The following is a 20,107-nucleotide window of genomic DNA, read 5'->3' as shown; positions in this document are numbered from 1 at the left end:
CTGAGGCTCAAGTGGTAGAGCTCTAGCCTTGAGAAAGTCCAAGGACAGTGCTCAAGCCCAAGACTGGCAAAAAAAAAAAAAAAAAAAAAAAGATTAGTGTTCTACCACTTTAAACCACAGCACCACTTCCACTTTTCTAGTGTTTAACTGGAGATAAGTCTCATAGACTTTCCTGCCTGGGCTGGCTTTGGATTCTGCTCCTCAGATCTCAACCTCTTGAGTAGCTAGGAATACAGGCGTGAGCCACCAGTGCCCGGCTGGAACTTCTTATCTTAAAATAGGTTTTTGGGTTTTTTTTTTTCCACCACATAAAATAAGCACTCTTTTTAAAATTATAAACAGTTTCCAGGATTTGGCAGTGGTAATTTATTTTTCTCTTGCTTTTCAATTCTTCTAAATTCTGGAAAAATAATCTCAAAGCACTTGAGAAGACTTCTTTGTAATCTAGCTATATTCTCTTTGTGGCAAGTTCATGTTTGTCTCTTTAGCAGTACTGTTCAATCTAGTGAGTGTAGTGAGCCAGCTCATGACCTTCCCCTTACACAATAATATCTTGGGCAATACCAAGATAATTTCCACTAGTAAGTTACTTACAGGAAAAATATTAATTTTAGTAACCAGTTTTATCACATGATTAAAACAAATGTTTCATGATACATAAAAATTATGTGAAATTAAAAATAAGTATCTATAAGTAAGTTTTCTTGTAACACAAAACATATACATTCATTTACTTATTGCTGATGGTTCCTTACGAGCACAGTGACATAACTGATGCAACACAGATCATAAACTCTCAAATCTAAAGTAATTTCTATCTGACCCTTTACAGAAACAAACAAAAGCCACTGCCTCCTAATCTATTATTCTGAAATCTGTTTTTTTTTTTAGTTTGTTTGTTTTTGTTGGTTCGTCATGGGGCTTGAATTCTGGTCCTGAGTGCTGTCCCTGAGCTCAAGGTTAATGCCTACCCCTTCAGACACAGCGCCACTTCAGTTTTCTAGTAGTTAATTGGAGAGATAAGTCTCATGGTCTTTAGTGAACAGGCTGGCTTTGAACTGCAATCCTCAGATCTCAGCCTCTTTAGTAGCTAGGATTACAGGTGTGAGCCACCATGCCTGGCTAATATTCTGAAATCTTTTAAGCAAAGTGATTAAGATGTGTGTACCTGGCAGATATATGGCATCTCACCGGGTTTATGATTGTCCTTCATATGTTGTAAAAGAACATGCTCTGTTTCAAATGACAATTCACAGATTTTACAAATAGCTAAAATTGAGAAGGAACATGTTAGTACAACATTTTAATATATACTTAAAAATAATAGTGATAGTAAACAGTTACATTTTTAACTAAGTGCTCAGGTAAGCACACACAGACACATACACACACACACATGCCACTTGGCCTTGAACTCAGGGCCTTGGCACTATCTCTTAGATTTTTTTGCCAAAGGCTGGTACTCTACTATTTGAACAACACCTCCATTTCTGGCTTTTGGCAATTAACTGGAGATAAGAATTCCATGGATTTCCCTGTACAAACTGGCTTTTCTGAACCTTGTTCCTCAGGTGTCAGTCTCCTGAGTCGCTAAGATTGCAGGTGTGAGCCATTGGCACCCCATTCAGTTTTAACTAAAGTTGATTATCTTCAACATCTGTAATTTTAACTAGTACTATTGTTATCTTTTTTATTAAAGTTTAAATTAAGGGCACTGATTTCATACTTGAAAACTACCTGAGGTCTCTGATTTAGTCCCTTATATATAATATATAACTTATGTCAAGGTAATTACTGTAATACATTTATTTGCAAGAGGGACTTTAATTTTTGTAACCAATTTTATTTAAAAATTTATAGAAGTTAAAATTTACCTTTAAAATTTTTGATCTCCCAAAATGTACTTTTTTTAAAAAGCAGAATTAAGGCCTGTTAACAGCTCAAAGTCAATTAATATTCAATACTTAAATGCAACTGAAACTCACTAGAAAAGTCGTGAGGAGTGTGTGTACTCTCGATGTGGCACTGCAGTTGGAAGGGTGTGGGAAACTGCCGGTAGCAGTGCTGACAGGTGGTGTGGTTTTCCCAGCTCTCACTGCTCTGCTTCTCAAGTTCCAAGTGGTGTTTCATGTGGTTCATAAACCTGTAAGTGATCAGCAACAGGTGCAAACATTCAAGCTTAGAAACAAAAAGAAAACCTCAGGAATAAGTATTTGTTATCTAATTCTCCAAAATATAGAATATACACAGTCCAGCAAAATGATTCTTTTCATCTTTGTTTTAAAATAATTCATTAATACAATCTGAAGTAGCACTAATTTATCTAACTCATAATCATTATTCCGGATTAAAATGTATTTTTAGATAAAACAGTAAAGTGCTACTTATATTTTAAAATAAAGTACCAAAAAGAAAGAAATCCTACTATCAAAAGCAGCTAGATAATGGGAGAAATCTTTTAAGGCCTTGAAGATATACAATAGATTCCAGATGCTTAATTAAAAGGCACATTTCCAGCATTCATAATTGTGTCTTGATTTTAAATGCATGTAATAGCAATTTCATTGCCTATAATAATTTTATGCCTTTGTTTTATTTAATGGTACCAGTTTACTGTTAGTACAGACTTCATTTCAACAAGCAAGCTGTACCCTTTGTAGGCAATGTCCATTTTTCAGTTTTATATTCTACTATTTCAATTTCCCTAAAAGGATTCTTAAGAGCAGAACTATGATCTTCAGCAGCCAAGAGTGCAATATAAACGTGCATATGTACTTGAAAGAGCTTGCTGAAGATTTTTGCTAAATCTGAAGGTAAAGTTATTCAAACAAAACAGTAGTTTTGTGGACTGAATCACTTCTAATAATTACTCACTTTGAAAACCTAAAGGGAAAAAAATCTTAAAATCTTCATGTCAGCAATCTGTAACAATCATCAATATTTTAACATCTCCTCAACACTACATCTTGAAATTATTTTTTCCTCCTTTGATTTTAACACATTATAGCTCAACAAACACCAACAGGAAATCTTAGAATATTTACATATAAAGTAACATATGTCAATAAACACTCAGCTCATAACTTTATGTATTTCAGTAAAAATCTACATAAAGGAGTCCCTTAACTATTAAACTGAAATGTTCTCAATTTTTATATGAGCCCCTATCTATAACATATACTTCTCAAGACAATGTATTAGAAATGAGGGAAAGACAAAAAGGGCATTTTTAAAAATTATTTTCATACAATTTAACCTTACCAAAGATGTAAAGGAATTACTTAATGAAAACTATAAAAGCCTAAAGAAAGAAATTAAAGAGAATACCAGGAAATGGAAAGACATGCTATGCTCATGGGTAGGGAGAACCAATATAGTAAAAATGGCCATACTGCCAAAACTGATAGACAAATTCAATGCAATCCCCATCAAAATCCCAAAGACTGAAATAGAAGATGTAATCCAAAGGTTCATATGGAACAAAAGACTTAGAATAGCCAAAACAATTCTAGGCAAAAAGAGCAATGAAGGTGGCATTACAATACCAGACTTCAAACTCTACTATAGAGCCATAATAACAAAAACAGCATGGTACTGGCACAAAAATAGACCAGAAGATCAATGGAACACAATAGAAGATCCAGAAATAAAACCACATACCTATGGTCAACTTATATTTGACAAAGGAGCCAGAGATATACAGTGGAACAAACACAGCCCCTTCAATTATTGGTGCTGGGAAAACTGGGCAGGCACATGCAGAAAACTAAAAATTGATTACAGCCTATTGCCATGCACAAGCATTAACTCAAAATGGATCAAAGACCTCAATATCAGACCTGAAACCTTGAAAATGTTGCATGACAGAGTAGGAGAGACACTAGAACTCATAGGCACAGGCAAAACTTCCTGAATAGTCCCAGGGTCACAACAGACTGGAGAAGAGACTTGACAAATGGGACTACCTAAAAATAAAAAGTTTCTGCACAGATAAAAACATAGCTACTAAAGTAGTAAGACAGCCAACCAACTGGGAAAAAATATTTACCAATAATACATCAGACAAATGCTTAATAACCAGTATCTACAGGAAGCTCAAGAAACTAACCCCCCCCAAATCAAACACACCAATCACTAAATGGGCACAGGAACTAACGCGAGACATCAAAAGAGGTTAAAATGGCAGAAAACCATATGAGAAAATGCTTATCATCCATGGTCATAAAGGAAATGCAAATAAATACAACCCTACTATACCACCTTACCCCAATTAGGATCGCTAATATTCTGAACGCAGACAACAAATGCTGGTGTGGTTGTGGAGAAAGAGGAACCCCACTCCACTGATGGTGGGAATGTAAACTAGTTTACCCACTCTGGAAGGCAGTTTGGGGATTTCTTAAAAAAACTGAAAATAGACCTTCCCTATCATCCCACCATACCACTCCTGGGGAATCTACCCTGAGAATCATAACCCAGGATATGATAAGTACAATGGAAACAATCCAGATGCCCTACTGCAGATGAATGGATACAAAAACTGCAGTACACACACACACACACACACACACACACACACACACACACACGTATACACATGTACACGTACGCGTGCACTCAATGGAATTCTACATAGTCAACGAAGAAGGCAAAATATTGGCATTTGCTGAGAAGTGGATGAAACTAGAGTGAATCACGTTGAGATAAGTCAAGACCAAAGGAACAAAAGGCGCATGGTATCCTTAATATGTGGATATTAGATCCAAACAGTACAAGAGCGATGATTCAGTATTTGGGTATCCAAGGTTATGGACATTGTCTTGGAGATAGAAACATAATTACATAGATATAAAAAGCTATGATGGGCTATATACTCTATAGACATAATGTCTATTACATACATCAATATGTACCTATGACATACCAACCCTCAACTTAATTTTAATTATGTTCTAAAATCTGTGTGCCAGTGATTGTATATAGATTCACCTCTTGAATATTTCTTTGTTAAACATGACATCTGAAATATGACTTAAAAATAAGTGTTAATAAAATCTTAAAAATAAAGTTATTTTCACACAACATGAATATGGTTTTGTCTATTAATGGGAAATAAAACAAAAAGCCTGTATCATATGTTGACATAAGTAAAGATCTTGATACATTATTCAACATTTTAAAGACAACATTTTGCCTTCCCAGTTTTTCAGCAATTAAAGACAAAACATTACATAATGTGTTTAACTTACCTGGTTATGAGGAAAGCTGTTTACCATTAGGGTTACACTTACCAAATAAAATTTTAAGTACTAAACTCCCAGATATCAAACTTAGTCTGCTTAAAATCTACAAATAATCTAATGCTGTAAACATCTGGAGTTAGTCTCCTAAAGTAACAGTTTTGCATAAAACACACCACACACACATATCTTATCTAAGGGAAGTACAATAATTTACTTGGAAATAAAAAAATGCAAGCACCTAATCAGCTGGTGCTTGGAAGTAATCAATAAAATATAAAGCTGGGGATTCATGCCTATAATTTTAACTACTCAGGAAGCTGAGATCTGGGGATTGCCACTCAGCCTAGGGAAGCCAGCCATAGTAGACAAATCTGAGAGAATATCTCCAATTGATTACCAAATAGCTAGAAGTGGAGATACGTATCTCAAGTGGTAGTGTGCCAGCCTTGAGAAAAAAATACTAAGCAAGAGCACAAGGCCCTAAATTCAGCCCCAAAACAGGAAAGAGAAAATAAATATAGTAAAATATTATAGGCAGAATTAAGGTATTAAGTGTATAATGTAAAACTTAAATTTTTGATGAATATTTGAAAACTTTTATAGTAAAGAACAGCCTTGCTAATATAAATGCAAATTATTTGGCCTAGTGGTAGAGTGTTTGTCTAGCACACATGAAAACCCAGGTTCGATTCCTAGGTACCACATACATAAAAAAAGGTGAAAGTGGTGCTATGGCTCAAGTGGTAGGGTTCTATCCTTGAGAAAGCCTTGACTATCCTTGAGACAGTGCTCAGGCCCTGAGTTCAAGCCCCATGACTGGCCGAAAGAAAGGAAGAAAATATAATTCAGTACGACTTGTTACTCGATTCACTTATATAAGATGCTATCTTCCTTAATATATAAATCAACTCAAAATTTTAAAAAATTGTGCATATTATGATCTTGAAAATTCTACTGAGAGGGCCAGGAGTTTGGCCTAGTGGTAGAGTGCTTGCCTAGCATGCACCAAGACCTGGGTTCCTCAGTACCACATATATAGAATAAAGCTGGAAGTAGTGTTGCGGCTCAATTGGTAGAGTACTAGCCTTGAGGAAAGCCCAGGGATAGTGCTCAGGCCATGCATTCAAGCCCCAGGACTGGCAAAAATAAATAAATAATCTAAAACATAACTTTTTCTCACAAGATATAGGTTCAAAAATTTACAAGTATGAATTAAAAGATTTAAGCACTAATTAAAATTACTATAGAGGAGGTCAACCTAGACTCTAAAACAGAAGTGTAAAAATGAAAAGTGTAAAAAATGAAAAAAACGTAAAAATATCTAGACTGTTACTCAAAAAATTAGTTCATTTTGTCTTAAACTCCGTTCTTTCTAAAGCTATGTGAAAGAATTACAAATAAGTAGTCAGTAATCAAATTACAATATACAAGAAAGGGCAAGCGGGCTTTTAAAAAAGAAAACCTGCCCAAGCACAGTGGCTCATGCCTGTAATCTTAGCTACTCAGGAGGCTGAGATTGAAGGATCACAGTTCAAAGCCAGCCCAGGCACTAAAGAACGTGAGACTCTTATCTCTAATTAACCACTAGAAAACTGGAAGTAGTGCTGAGACTCAAAGGGGTAGGGTGGTAGCCTTGAGCTGAAGAGCTCATAGACAGTGCCCATGCCCAGAATCCAAGCCCCATGGCCAACAACAACAAAAGAAAATCTGCTTTTGTTCTTAAGTAGAACATCAGACTTCATCATCTAGAGTGGCAGAGAATCAGGTGAGATAGATACAACATTTATGTCTGTAGTACTTCAAGTTTCAAATGGAAATAAAAATTATTAACATACCTAATGTTATTTTTGAGAACTTTCAAGCAACTGAAGCATTTAAAGGTTGTATGAGTCTTCTGTTCTTCTTGGATATCTCCTTCATGTTTTCCATAATAAAAATCATTAACTAACATGATCAATTTTCCTTTCTCTGAATCAACAGTCATTGTTTTATTTACTGTATTTGAGTTTTCTGTTTTATCTGGTCCCAAAAAGTCGTTTATCATATCTGGACAACAATACTGGAGGAGAAAATAACAGGTACTTTTCTTACTTGAAAGAAGATAGCAAAACTGGATTATGTGTTTACAACTAAGGTAAGACCATATAAAACTATGGCTGGTAATACACTTGGAAAAACAGTCACCAAAAGCCGTTGGGCATATGCTAATATATGCAATTCAAATACTACACATTATCTTAATGAACAAAAAACGAATACCAAGCTGGTACTGATGGCTCACACCTGTAATCCTAGCTACTCAGGCAAGATGATAATGCGTTTGAAGCCAGTGGTTTAAAGCCAGCCAGGACAGGAAAGGCCATGAGGCTTTTGAGGTGTTTTTTTTTGAGGCCTAGGGCTTGAACTCATGGCCTGGGTGCTGTCCCTGAGTATCGGTGTTCAAGGCTAGGGCTCTACCATTGAGCTACAAGCTCTGGCTTTTCTGAGTAGTTTATTGGAAATAGGAGTCTCAATAATTAAGTCTAGTGGGATCTTTTCTCCCCAGGCTATCTTGATCCTCAGATCTCAAATCTCCTGAATAGCTCTTACATTTAAGTTACTGCTCTATTTCCACCTTTCTGTCTTTTTTGGTGGTTAACTGGAAATACCAGTCTGGCAGACTTTTCCAACCTGGGCTGGTTTTGAATCTTAATCCTCGGATCTCAGCCTTCTGAGTAGCTAGGATTATAAGCATGAGCCATTTAACCCTCAGTGGAATACAAATTTTAAATAACAATACATAATTTCACATGTAAATATCCTAAGTCAATACTTAGGACTCCTCTGGAGTTCACTCACAAGCTATGAAAACCAAATTTCACAAATCTGATTTTCACTGAAACTAAGATCCAGATAAAAAACAAAGACACCATAGCGCATAAAAGTACTATTAAAAGTAGCCAAGATCAGGTAAAGGCATGTAGTTGGTAAACAGATCAGAAAAATAAAAAAGACTTAATAAACTTGGCAACAGTGCTTCACTCCTGAGGAAGTGGTGCTGTGGCTCAAAGTGTAGAAAGCCCAAGGACAGTGCTCAGGCCCTAAGTTCAAACCCCAAGACTTATCAAAATTACCAGACCCATTATCAATCAAATGTCAGACCCATAATCAATCAATCAATATTTTCAATGATTTTTAAGGTGGTTTTTTTTTTTTTTTTGCCAGTCCTGGAGGTTGAACCTAAGGCCTAGACATTGTCCCTCAGCTTCACTTGCTCAAGTATATTGCTCTACCACTTGAGCCACAACGCCACCTCCAGCTTTTTCTGTTTATGTGGTACTAAGGAACTGAACCCAGGGCTTCATACAGGTTAGGCAAGCACCTTCCCAGCTGATTTTGAAACTTTCTTTTAATATATATTTTTTATTGTAATTAATAAAAGGGTTATATATTTGCCAGATAGAAGGTGCATTAATTCACATATATTGATACCCTTTCACATGTCTTGGTCCCCATTATCGCCCCCCCCTCCCCCCATCTTGGTTTTTCCCCCCTTCCCTATCCAATTTCAAATAATCAAATACAAATAAATCCAATGTATCAGATAACAAAGTGAGCTACTGTAACAATATGAGATAACCAAGGAACAGCAAAAGAGATGAGAGATAACATAGTGCATTAAGGACAACAATTGTTCATTATATGGCTTTTGTTTCAATATCCTGGAGTCTTTTTTTTTTTTGCCAGTCATGTGCTTGAGCTCAGGGACTGAGCACTGTCCTTGGATTTTCTCAAGGTTAGAGCTCTACCACTTGAGCCTCAGCACCATTTCTGGCTTTTTTCTATGTATTTGGTACCGAGGAATCGAACCCGGGTCTTCGTGCATGCTAGGCAAGCACTCTACCACTAGGCCAAACTCCCGGCCCTTGAAACTTTTTAAAAACTAAAATTTGAAGAGTTTTACCTGCATGTGGTTTTTCATAGGATCCAGAAGATTGAAATGAATATTGCACTTTGGACAAGCTCGTGGAAAAGGTGTTCCATCTTTAGACTGATTTGATGAAGTACTTTCACCTAAAATAAATTCACAATATTTATGATTCAAAATTTATCACCTTACTCAGAAGAATTATGTATGGTTCAAGGCTAGCCCAGAAACAAAGTTCACAAGACCACTTTCCAAACAATAGGCAGGTAGGGTAATGTGTGCTCACACTATTCCGGCTATGTGGGAGGCTGAGATTGGGAGGATCAATGTTTCAATCCAGTCCAGGAAACAAAGTTCACAAGACTGAATCTCAATGTAGAGGGAGAGCATGGTAGCATATGCCTGTTATGGCAGCTCCAATGGTAAATGTAAAATAGAACATAGTCTAGGCATTAATCTGGGCAGAAATGGAAAACTTATCTCAAAATAACCAATACAGTTAGGCACCAGTGTCTTACATCTGCAACCCTAGCTATTTGGAAGGCTGAAAATGAGAGTATTGCTGTTTAGGCCATCCCAGATAGAGTTCTTTTTTCTTTCTTTTTTTTTGGCCAGTCCTGGGGGTTGAACTCAGGTACTGGGCATTGTCCTTGGGCTTTCTCAAGGTAGAACTCTACCAATTGAGCTACAGCACCACTTCCAGGTTTTTCTGTGTATGTGGTATCAGGGAATCGAACCAAGGGCTTCGTGCATGCTAGGTAAGCACTCTACCACTAGGCCATGATCCCAGCCCACCAGACAGAAATTTGAAAGACCTATTCCCAACTCATAGCTGGGTGCTAAGGCACACACCTGACATCTCAATCCATATGGAAGGCTGACATTGTGAAGATCATGGACAGACAGAAAAGTTCAGCAACTACCACCTATATATAAGAGTCTCAGGATGCATACGTGTGATCCCAGTGATGTTGGGAAGTCTAAATGTAGGCAGAATGAGGCTGAATGTGTGTCTGAGCTGTAGAAGCAAGAATCTATCCTAACAGTCTCAGTAAAAAAGAGGAAATGGCTCAGTGGTTTCATGACAGCCCCAGTACGTTACACCCCCATACTACTAAAAAGAACACAAAAAAGTGCTACAGGTTTGGTTCTGTGGTAGAGTGCCTGCATAGCAAACAAGAGGCCTTGACTTCAAACCCCAATACCAACACTCCCATGGAAAAAAAAAAATCTTCTAAGAAAAACGTTTAAATTTACAATTTCCAAAATTGATGTATCTCAATTTCCTTTTTATACGTTAAGTTCCATAGTTACCTTTTGATGGCATAGCTTGGGGAGACATCAGTGAAGGAGATTTAACTACAGGGAACACGGCTGAGGAATCTGTTACAGAGACACTTTCACCGGGCTTGGGCTTTTTTGGGTTTACACTGTTTACTTCAGAAGCAGAAGGACGTTTTGATAAAAACAAATTTTCATTCATACCTGGAATGATTTAAATAGTGTAGTGGGAATATTTTAAGATACTTAATGAAACTGATTATAACTCAGTAAAATAGTATGACCTAAATTATACAGAATATAATTGACTTAAATCACAGAAGAATAAAAACTCAATTATATATACTCATATAGGATAAAGAAATGGCACAAGCATGTAGGATGGGCTACATGTATTCAAATATTGAAATCTGCAAAATAATCATTCTATGCAAGAATGTTCTCAATGTTTCAAATAAAAATATAAATAACTATTTCTTTCTATAAACAGGCAGAACCTCAGTTACAAAAAAGACAAAAAAAACAAAAACAAAAAACAGAAACATAGTTTAAAAACAGGCAGGTCCATATAAACCAAGGAATGAAAACTTTGAGACTATCTGAAGTTTCTACAAATTAGTTATCTTTAGATACTTAATGCTTGAATTTGTAAACAAACACAAAATACAATGACAATAATATTTGTTTCAAGACCCTTAAAACACTTTTTTATTCAATTTCTAATATGTTAGTCCTTTCTTACCTAACAAATTGAAAAGTGGTCTCCTCACATAACTTCACAGAGTATTACCTACTTACTGTTTTGGACTAAAAGAAAACAACTAATCTTGAATAACATTTTGCTCATTCCTAAAAAAGGTATATAATAGAAATAATATATAGGGGTTTTTATGTATGTTCCTCACAGTTTAGCAGGAAATATATTGGGTATGTTTAACAAGAAAACTTTTCCATTTTATTTATCAGACTTTGGCATAAACTTGTATCTGAATAGAAATTTCTTTCCTAAAAATGCTTTCACATTTAAAAGGCGGGTTTTAGCCTTATTCACAGCATTAGCTGATGAGGGTCTTTAGGCAATAACCAGACCAGGCAAAGTTCTTTAAAAAAAAAAAATCACACATTGTACTTTGTGCACTACATTTTACTTTTTTATTTTCTTGCTGGCCCCGGGGCTTGAACTCAGGGCCTGGAGGCTGTCCCTGGAATTTTTACGCTCAAAGCTAGTATGCTATCACCTCAGCCACAACTACACTTCCTTTTTTTAGTGGTGGTGGTGGTTAATTGGAGTTTCCTATCAATTAATTAATGGACTTTGCTGCCTGGTCTGGCTTTGAACCTTAATCCTTAGGTCTCAGCCTCCTGAGCAGACATGATTACAAGCATAAGTCACTGGCACCTGGCCTACACATTGCATTTTATATATTCCAATTATATAATAAAAGGAGAAAAAGTGAATGTGAGAAACATTCCAGGCTTTTAAATCTGACAGCAGAAATTCAAATCCAGATTCTGTCACTCTACTTAGGCATTCGCAGCTTACTTCTTTTGAGCCTCAGTTTCTTTTATACAGCAAGTTATAAGATTTTATTTTCCAGAGTTGTTTTAAAGACACAACCAGGGGCCTGAAGTTTGGCCTAGTGGTGGAGTGCTTGCCTAGCATGCACGAAGACCCAGGTTCTATTCCTCGGTACCCCACATACACAGCAAAAAGCTGGAAGTGGTGTGGAGGCTCAAGTGGTAGAGTGCTAGCCTTGAGAAAGTCCAAGGACAGTGCTCAAGCCCTGAGGTCAAGCCCACGACTGGCAAAAAAAAAAAAAAAAAAAGACACACCTAGACAGACAGACAGACACACACACACACACACACACCCTTCTCTGTTTAGTTAAATCTTCCAAATATATCTGAATTGCTACTGTACAAGAATTAAACTATCTGAATTACAAGGAATTTCTAGTAAGACAAAATTTCTTTACAACTTAATGAAGTACTATGTTTCACAACAGAATAAATGAACTCTAAATCTTCAATAGGTAAATCACATTATTTCTTCAAAAGGCATTTAATGAATGCCCACTATGTACATATCATTCTTCATTGCAGCCACTTTTCAATAACACTTTAAAATCATATTTAATTGTTATATGGAATTAGTGACTGGACATTAATCTAATTAAGAAATCAATCATTACCATATACTAGTTCACATTACTACTGTTGAAACTCAACACTTAAGGTTATTCTTTAATTCACACAAATTATTTTAAGGTTATTTTCTTTTATGTTTTCTCCAAAGAGGAATGAATTTAATATAGTTTAACCAAGATTTTAACCAAAAGGCAGCCAATATAACAATACATGAAAACTTTCACATGCAAGAATAGGATTCAAACCAGAAAACCAATGCCAAAGGCATACTCCTCAAATTTATTTTTATTTTAAGGAAAAATTACTAAAACCAACCTGCTACAGAAATTGATGGTACCCCTTGGTACTGTGGTAATTCTGTATCCTGGGTCAAGTCAAACAGTAACTCTGAAGAATTACTAGATACAATTCGGGATGACTTTGTTAAATAGTCCTGTTAAAATATTTTAAAGGAAGAACATTGCATTTATTCAACAGTTATAGTTACTTTGGTGCAAAACTCTGATTTTAAAAAATCATATACCAGTATTCTGAAGATTACTTCTCATAACTTAAAAACACAACGTAAGTTAAAAACACAAGGGGATTTACGGGGAACAAATTTTAATTCAACTTTATTTCAGTAAGTTGGACAAACTGAAGTATTTTAAAAATGCAATGTTAACATGAAGGAAATGATGAAACTCAGCAGATCCTTTGGGCATAAAACAAAAAGAAAAATAGAAAACATGACTGATACAAATATGAAATAAAAGCTTCTATACTTCTAAAAATCCCATATCCAAAATATCATGGCAAATTTGGAATCAACTTGTGGTATTGTACATCAGCATTAAGATGAATATATCAACTGTTAAAATTTTGCAACCACCTTCTTTGGAGAAAGAGAAAGAGAGGGCTCCTTACTCTTCCAACCATCCCATAGGAAGCTGATACTCCCAGGCCAGAGATGTTCCTATCTCTTATGACAAATACAATAGCAACTGGGCCAGTAGGGGTAAAAATTAAGAATGTCAGGCAGATAGGGTTTAGAATATGAGCTATTTAGCCAGATGCCGTGACTCATGCCCATAATCCTAGCTATTCAGGAGGCTGAGATCTGAGGATCAAGGTCCAAAGTTAGCCTAGGCACAAAAGGACTTGAGACTCTTATCTCCAATTAACCTCTAGAAAATGGGAAGTGGGACTTGGCTCAAGGGTTGGGTGGTAGCCTTGAACTGAAGAGCTCAGGGACAGTGCCTAGGATGAGTTCAAGCCCCATGATCCCACCCCCCCAAAAAAAGCTATTTATAGGAATGATCTGAGCCAATGGCCTCATCTCAGGACTGGGGCTCAATGGAAGTTCAATGTTTTCATTAGCAAACAGGATAGCACAAGCTAAAAGGAAGAGGTGAAGGGGTAAAAATGATCCATAAAACAGTGTGAATTCATATGTGAGAATACACATATTTGATATAACTATAAAAAGTGTGATCAATATATGTTCTAATACTCTTATGTATTATGTATACTGATAGACAAATGTTATTTCTCAATACTATTTATAAAGAATAACCATTGTGGACAGTAAAAGTTCTCTGTGAATTAGACCATGAAACCAAGTTTTAAGATTAAAAAATGGTAGCCAGATGCTGGTGGCTCACACCTGTAATCCTAGCTACTCAGGAGGCTGAGATCTGAAGATTGAGGCTTGAAGCCAGCTGAGGCAGAAAAATCCCTGTGACTCTTATCTCCAATAAACTACTCAAAACCTGTGGCACTGTAACTCAAGGGCACAAGTGTTAGCTTTGAGGACAAAGAGGCTCAGGGACAGCATCCAGGCCTTAAGTTCAAGCCTCTGGACTGGCCAAAAAATTTAAAAAATGGTTAAAAATAAAAAGGAAAAAAAGACATACCCACTGAGGAAGAAAAAAATGAGCAAAAAGACATAATTTTAAAGAAATTATAAACTACCAATACATAAAACACCTTTTTTCAACTTGTTAAAGAAGTGCAAATAAAAACAACAGCACTAGGGGCTGGGAGTTTGGCCTAGTGGTAGAGCGCTTGCCTAGCATGTATGAAGACCTGGGTTCGATTCTTTAATACCACATACATAGAAAAAGCCAGAAGTGGTGCTGTGGCTCAAGGGGTAGAGCTCTAGCCTTGAGAAAACCCAAGGACAGTGCTCAGACCCTGAGTTCAAGCCTAGGATTGGCAAAAACAAAACAGCACTGTTTAATTCCTGAAATGAAACTTTAAAAAACAATGGTGTAGGGCTGGGCATCTCGCCTAGTTAGTGATGCCCAGCATGCACAAAGCCCTGGGTTCAATTCCTTGGAATCAAATCTCAGGACTGGCAAAAAAAAAAAAAAAAAAAAAAAAGCGTGTACTATAACTAGCCATTACTCTTCAGTGTTAATCAACAGAAGAAAAAAAAAAAAACACTTTAAAATAAGAAGCTGTAAGATGGGATCATGAACAGGATCCCAGGAAGGAAGATGAAACTATGCAAACTCTTTGTACTGTTTTCCTGTAAGACTAATATTAGTATAAGCAAATTTAAAATTAAAATGATGAGGCTGGAAGTTTTGCCTAATGGTAGAGTGCTTGCCTAGCATGCATGAAGTCCCGGGTTCAATTCCTTGGTACAATATACACAGAAAAGGCCAGAAATGGTGCTGTGAAGTGGTAGAGCTCTAGCCTTGAGAAAACCCAAAGACAGTGCTCAGACCACGAGTTCAAGCCCCAGGACTGGCAAAAAAAAAAAAAAAAAAACCCCTAAAATAATGATAGGTGATATTCTGGCATGATCTGTCTATCTAAAAGTTTCATCAGTAGTTTCCAAAGTCTCTAAAAGGTTCATTTGATCCAATTATTACACTTTGAAGAATTCACAATAAGGAAATAGAATTTGATAGAAAATTGTTTATCATAGCAAAACATCCATAACTTGTATGTCTAACAGAGAAATAGTTAAAATTTTAGACTATCATGCAGCCATGAATATTAAGCTTTGGAAAATGTTCCAATGACATGTTCTAAGTAGAATTCTCAATGAAAAATGTAAGTGTATACTATCACATATAATAAACAAGGTCCTGATTGATATACTCTCCTGCATTCTCAATTTTTTTCTTTCCCTTAATAATATATATTAAATGGTTTTGTCATATGTTTATAATCTGATGGATAATTAAAATTCAAGCATTTTGTTTTGTTACCAACTTTTCAGTTGACATGAGACTGTTAAGAAGTTATGGAACCAAGTTATTGTTATAACCCAAATCCTACTAGAAACTGAAGCCTGAAAGACCTTGGTTAAAAAAGAGTCATACCATATGCTTAAGGTGTAATCAAGCTCAACTAACTTCAAGGTAAATACTTCCTCTAAGTATGTGTACCTTAAAACTGGAAACTATTCACTTGTATTTTCCAAAATAATTAACTGAACTATTATAAATATTGCTAAAACATTTCCTATAAAACAGTTCTGATTAATTACTATAAATTTTAGAAAGCAAGTAACCCATTGTAAAACAATTTGCTAAAATAATGCTCCAATAGAGAATTTTTTAAGTTGAGAAGAGCACAGAAACATAGTAATTAACAATGGCTAAAGAAATACTTTACAGGAATGAGAAGACTTGCACATTTTTTAAAATTACATAACATATGTCAAGTCACTTCTGTACTTCAAGTTATTAATCCTTCAAATTGAAATGACTATAGCCACAATTATGTATGGTAAATGTACTTGCTCCTCGCTATAGTAAATGCATTACATCAGCAGTTATCATAACAGTACTAATAAAAACAGCATTGCCCATTTTATGAACAGGTAAACTAAGACTAGACATAAAATAAGCATCGGGAATGAAGTATTATCATGCCCTTAAGCTATGTCATAGTGATGTTATATGTAATAATAATGGCAATAACATCCTACCCGTATCTGTAAGAGGTGCTAATACAAAGACAATCCACAAAAACACACAACATACATACACACACAGAAAAGGAAATAAAATGTAAACTTATTCATTGTAATGTATCAAAACTAGTGGTTTCCAAAATTTAGGGGGAAAGTCTTGTCAATTCATTCCTTAATACAACTCTATCATTTGAAACTTTGTACAGTAGATCTCTAAGCTTTATTAAAAACACATAATTTTGAGACTACACCCAAACAAAGGGTCAAGATTGCTCTTTTCCTAAAAGAATTCCAGGACTGGGAGCCACCAATTGAGGTACTTTGATTTAAAACTATAACTGTAGAAATGAAACATTCTGAGTCATAAAAGGCTCTAGTTTTCTAACTTTTTAGCACAATACTTGGTTTGTTATTCTGTTCCCAAGTCCAGTGTTATAAAGATTTTCGTCTACAATAAATAATTAGGTCTCCATGGTTTCCTCCCCTAAACACCAAGCAGCTTATGACAAACAGAAGAGAACCACTAAGTTAATATCAACTCATCAGAGAAGCTTAATATCAACTCATCAGAGAAGCTTTACATTCTGAGTAGCTTTTCATGTTACTTCAGGACCCTCTGTTATATGTTTTTAAAACATTATAAATAAAAGCTTCTTACAGGATCCAAGAAACACAGTGGATCTCTACACTTTTTATATTGTCTGAAAAATAAACATTTTAAGAAAATTTCTTGCCATTTCTCTAAGGCACTAGCACTCTAATTCTTTGGTTTCAAGATCCTTTTACACATCAAAAATTAAAACTCAAGTTAGTCATATCTATGATATTTACCATACTAGAAATTAAAACAGAGAAAAAAATTTAAATATGTATTTATTAATTTATTTAAAAATAACAATAAACCCATTACAGAGCAACATAATAACATTATAAAAATGACTAGAAAACACAGAAGAGTGGTATTATTTTACATTTTTGAATATTTCTTTACTGTTTACCTTACTCAAAAGCTACGATAGCCTGTGATTTGCTATGCTTTTAATATGGAAGGACATATTTTAGTTGAAGAAGAATATTTGGCCTCATGACAATATGTAATCAAGAAAAGAAGTGTATTGGTAGAATTTTAAAACAATTGCAAAAATGTTATTTTGATCCTATGCCAAAACTCACCAGGTCAGTACTTTCATAAGGGTTTATTACAGTATGAAACCTGAAAACTTTATCTGTGAACTTTTTGTATGCTGTTCCATTCAATTACAATCATCTTATACTTCAATGAATCTTTTACTCACATTTTATTGGGTTAGTCATGGGGCTTAAACTCTGGGCGTGGGCACTATCCCTGAGCTCTTCAGCTCAAGGCTACTGCCCTATTCCTTGGGCCACAGCACCACGTCTGATTTTCTCATGGTTAAGTGGAGTTAAGAGTCTCATGGACTTGGGCTAGCTTTAAATCAAGATCTCAGACTCCTGAGTAGCTAGGATTACAGGTGTGAGCCACTGCACCTGGCTAACTCACACATTTTTTTAGTATAAACACTAATTATTTGTATAAGCACTGATTATTTGTAAAATTTGGTTTCATTGAGCAATTTCATAAACACTCATTCTACACTATCAAAAAAATCATACTTATTAATTCCCAACAGCAAAGTCTTGAGATACAGGAAAGCAGCTAGGATTAGAAAGATAAAAACATTCTAAAATTCTATTTTTGCTTCTTTGATTTTTATCATTTGAGATTTTGTCATTTGCAGAGATACCAGTATTTTTTTTCCTTGAAGTGGCAGGTGCACTGTGCATCACTGTGAGGAAATATTAGCTAAGTTCAACACTAAGTTAAGTGCATGCAGCAGAGAGACTTTATAAAGTGGCCTTTATAATTGCCACTTCCTGATACTCATATTCTCTGATCCTCCTGCTCTGAGCACAGGTACAACCTCTGTTTTGCTTCTAGGCAACAGAATCTGGCACAGATGACAGGATGTACAAGACCTTGTGTACACTGGTAGGTTACCTAAAAGTGTAATGACATCTTGTTAAGGACTTTCCTTGACAGCTTTGACAAGACAAAGAGCTGTGCTGGGTAGGAATGAGCCAGACCTAGCAAGATTCCAAGACTCTTAGCTGGTTTTTGTTTTTGTTTTAGTGCCAGTACTGGGGCTTAAACTCAGGGGCTGGCCACTATTTCTGAGTTTTTTCACTCAAGGCTAGTATTCTACCAGTTAAGACACAATTCCACATCTGTCTTTTGGTGGTTAATTGGAGATAAGATTCAAGTGGACTTTTCTGCTTGGGCTAGCATTGAATAATTGTTCTAGGACTAACTAGAATTACAGAAGTGAGGAACCAGCACTTGAAGAGACCTTAGGTTGATAAACCTTAAGGAACTAAGTATTACCAACAGCCATGTGAACTTAGAAATAGATACTTTCCCAGTAGAGTTTCAAATGAGACGCAATATCAGTGACATCTTAGATACAGCTTTGTATAATCCTGAAGCAGAGGATCATAACTAAGCTATGATCTGACTCTTGACTTACTAAGACTGTAAAATACGTTGTGTCTTAGGTAACATACTGTGGTAATAGTAAAATAGTTAAGTAAACAAACAAACATACCATAGTTGGTCAGTAATCCTTTCAAGTAAAAGTTATGTTCAATTAACAAAAGTCAAGATTGTTTTGCTTTTCACTTCAGTTATCTAAGTGCTTTCCCTAAAGGAAACCATCATACTTTGAAGTGCTTTATGTACACTACCGACTTTATCACAGAATATTTTAAAAGACTTGTATCAATGGGCAGAGTTAATACAATTAATGACATCAAATTTGTGATTAATATGCAAATCAATGTTTGATACATTTTAATACTTCACAGAGTACAATGGGAATTTTTTTCCTGTGAGCACATGGCGAGTAGAACTAGTAAACTACTAGTACAGATTTGTTCCTGTTTTCATCCACAGCAGGGCATCAGCAGCTTTTCACCAATTACAATTGTACCAGTTACAGTGTCTTTAATTGTAATGATAGCAGTGCTGACTCCCAAACCCCTGAAAAAGTCTTAGAGAACTAATGTATCACAGATCATCTTTGAGAATTGTTGAACTAAGGCAATACTTCATTTTTACAAAAGTAATATTCATATTGGCACCAGTGGTGGTTGCCTATAACACTAGTACTCAAGGATTGAGGTTCCAAGGCAGCCTGAGCAATAAAATTAGCAAGACTTAGGGGCCAGGAGTTTGGCCTAGTAGTAGAGTGCTTGCCTACCATGCACAAAGACCTAGGTTTGATTCCTTGGTACCACATACATAGAAAAGCTGGAAGTGGTGCTGTGGCTCAAGTGGTAGCGCACTAACTAGCTAGTGAGACTCCCATCTCCAATTAACAAGCAAACAGCCAGGCTAACAACAGGGCTAAAGAGTGCCAGGCATGAGCAAGCAAGCCAGGTGAATTCAAAGCCCTGAATTCAAGCCCCTATTAGAAAAAAAGTACATATTCATACATGACATAAATATATGTATGTGTGGATATGCATAAAATTTATCATTTATCCTAGCCCCATCATGTGCCAACTACGTGATCATAAATGAAATCATTTAACCTC

General features: G+C 35.7%; 1 protein-coding gene across 7 annotated transcripts in view; it reads right to left on the bottom strand.

The window, feature by feature from the left end:
• Znf280d (zinc finger protein 280D) overlaps nucleotides 1-20,107 on the bottom strand; it is a 72,356-nt gene that overhangs the window by 37,450 nt on the left and 14,799 nt on the right. For all 7 annotated transcript variants that reach the window (XM_090358340.1, XM_090358341.1, XM_090358339.1 and 4 more), the window contains exons 5-10: nucleotides 12,895-13,012; nucleotides 10,465-10,635; nucleotides 9,187-9,296; nucleotides 7,079-7,302; nucleotides 1,986-2,143; nucleotides 1,169-1,269 (exon numbers count right to left, since the gene is read on the bottom strand). In XM_090358340.1, coding sequence (XP_090214466.1) covers nucleotides 1,169-1,269; nucleotides 1,986-2,143; nucleotides 7,079-7,302; nucleotides 9,187-9,296; nucleotides 10,465-10,635; nucleotides 12,895-13,012 — 882 coding nt within the window. The remainder of the gene's footprint in view (nucleotides 1-1,168; nucleotides 1,270-1,985; nucleotides 2,144-7,078; nucleotides 7,303-9,186; nucleotides 9,297-10,464; nucleotides 10,636-12,894; nucleotides 13,013-20,107) is intronic.

This window comes from Megascapheus bottae, chromosome 25 (genome assembly GCF_031878675.1).
Source record: "Megascapheus bottae isolate mThoBot1 chromosome 25, mThoBot2.hap1, whole genome shotgun sequence".
Classification (NCBI taxonomy): domain Eukaryota; kingdom Metazoa; phylum Chordata; class Mammalia; order Rodentia; family Geomyidae; genus Megascapheus; species Megascapheus bottae.
This window is presented reverse-complemented; position numbering and strand designations above follow the sequence as displayed.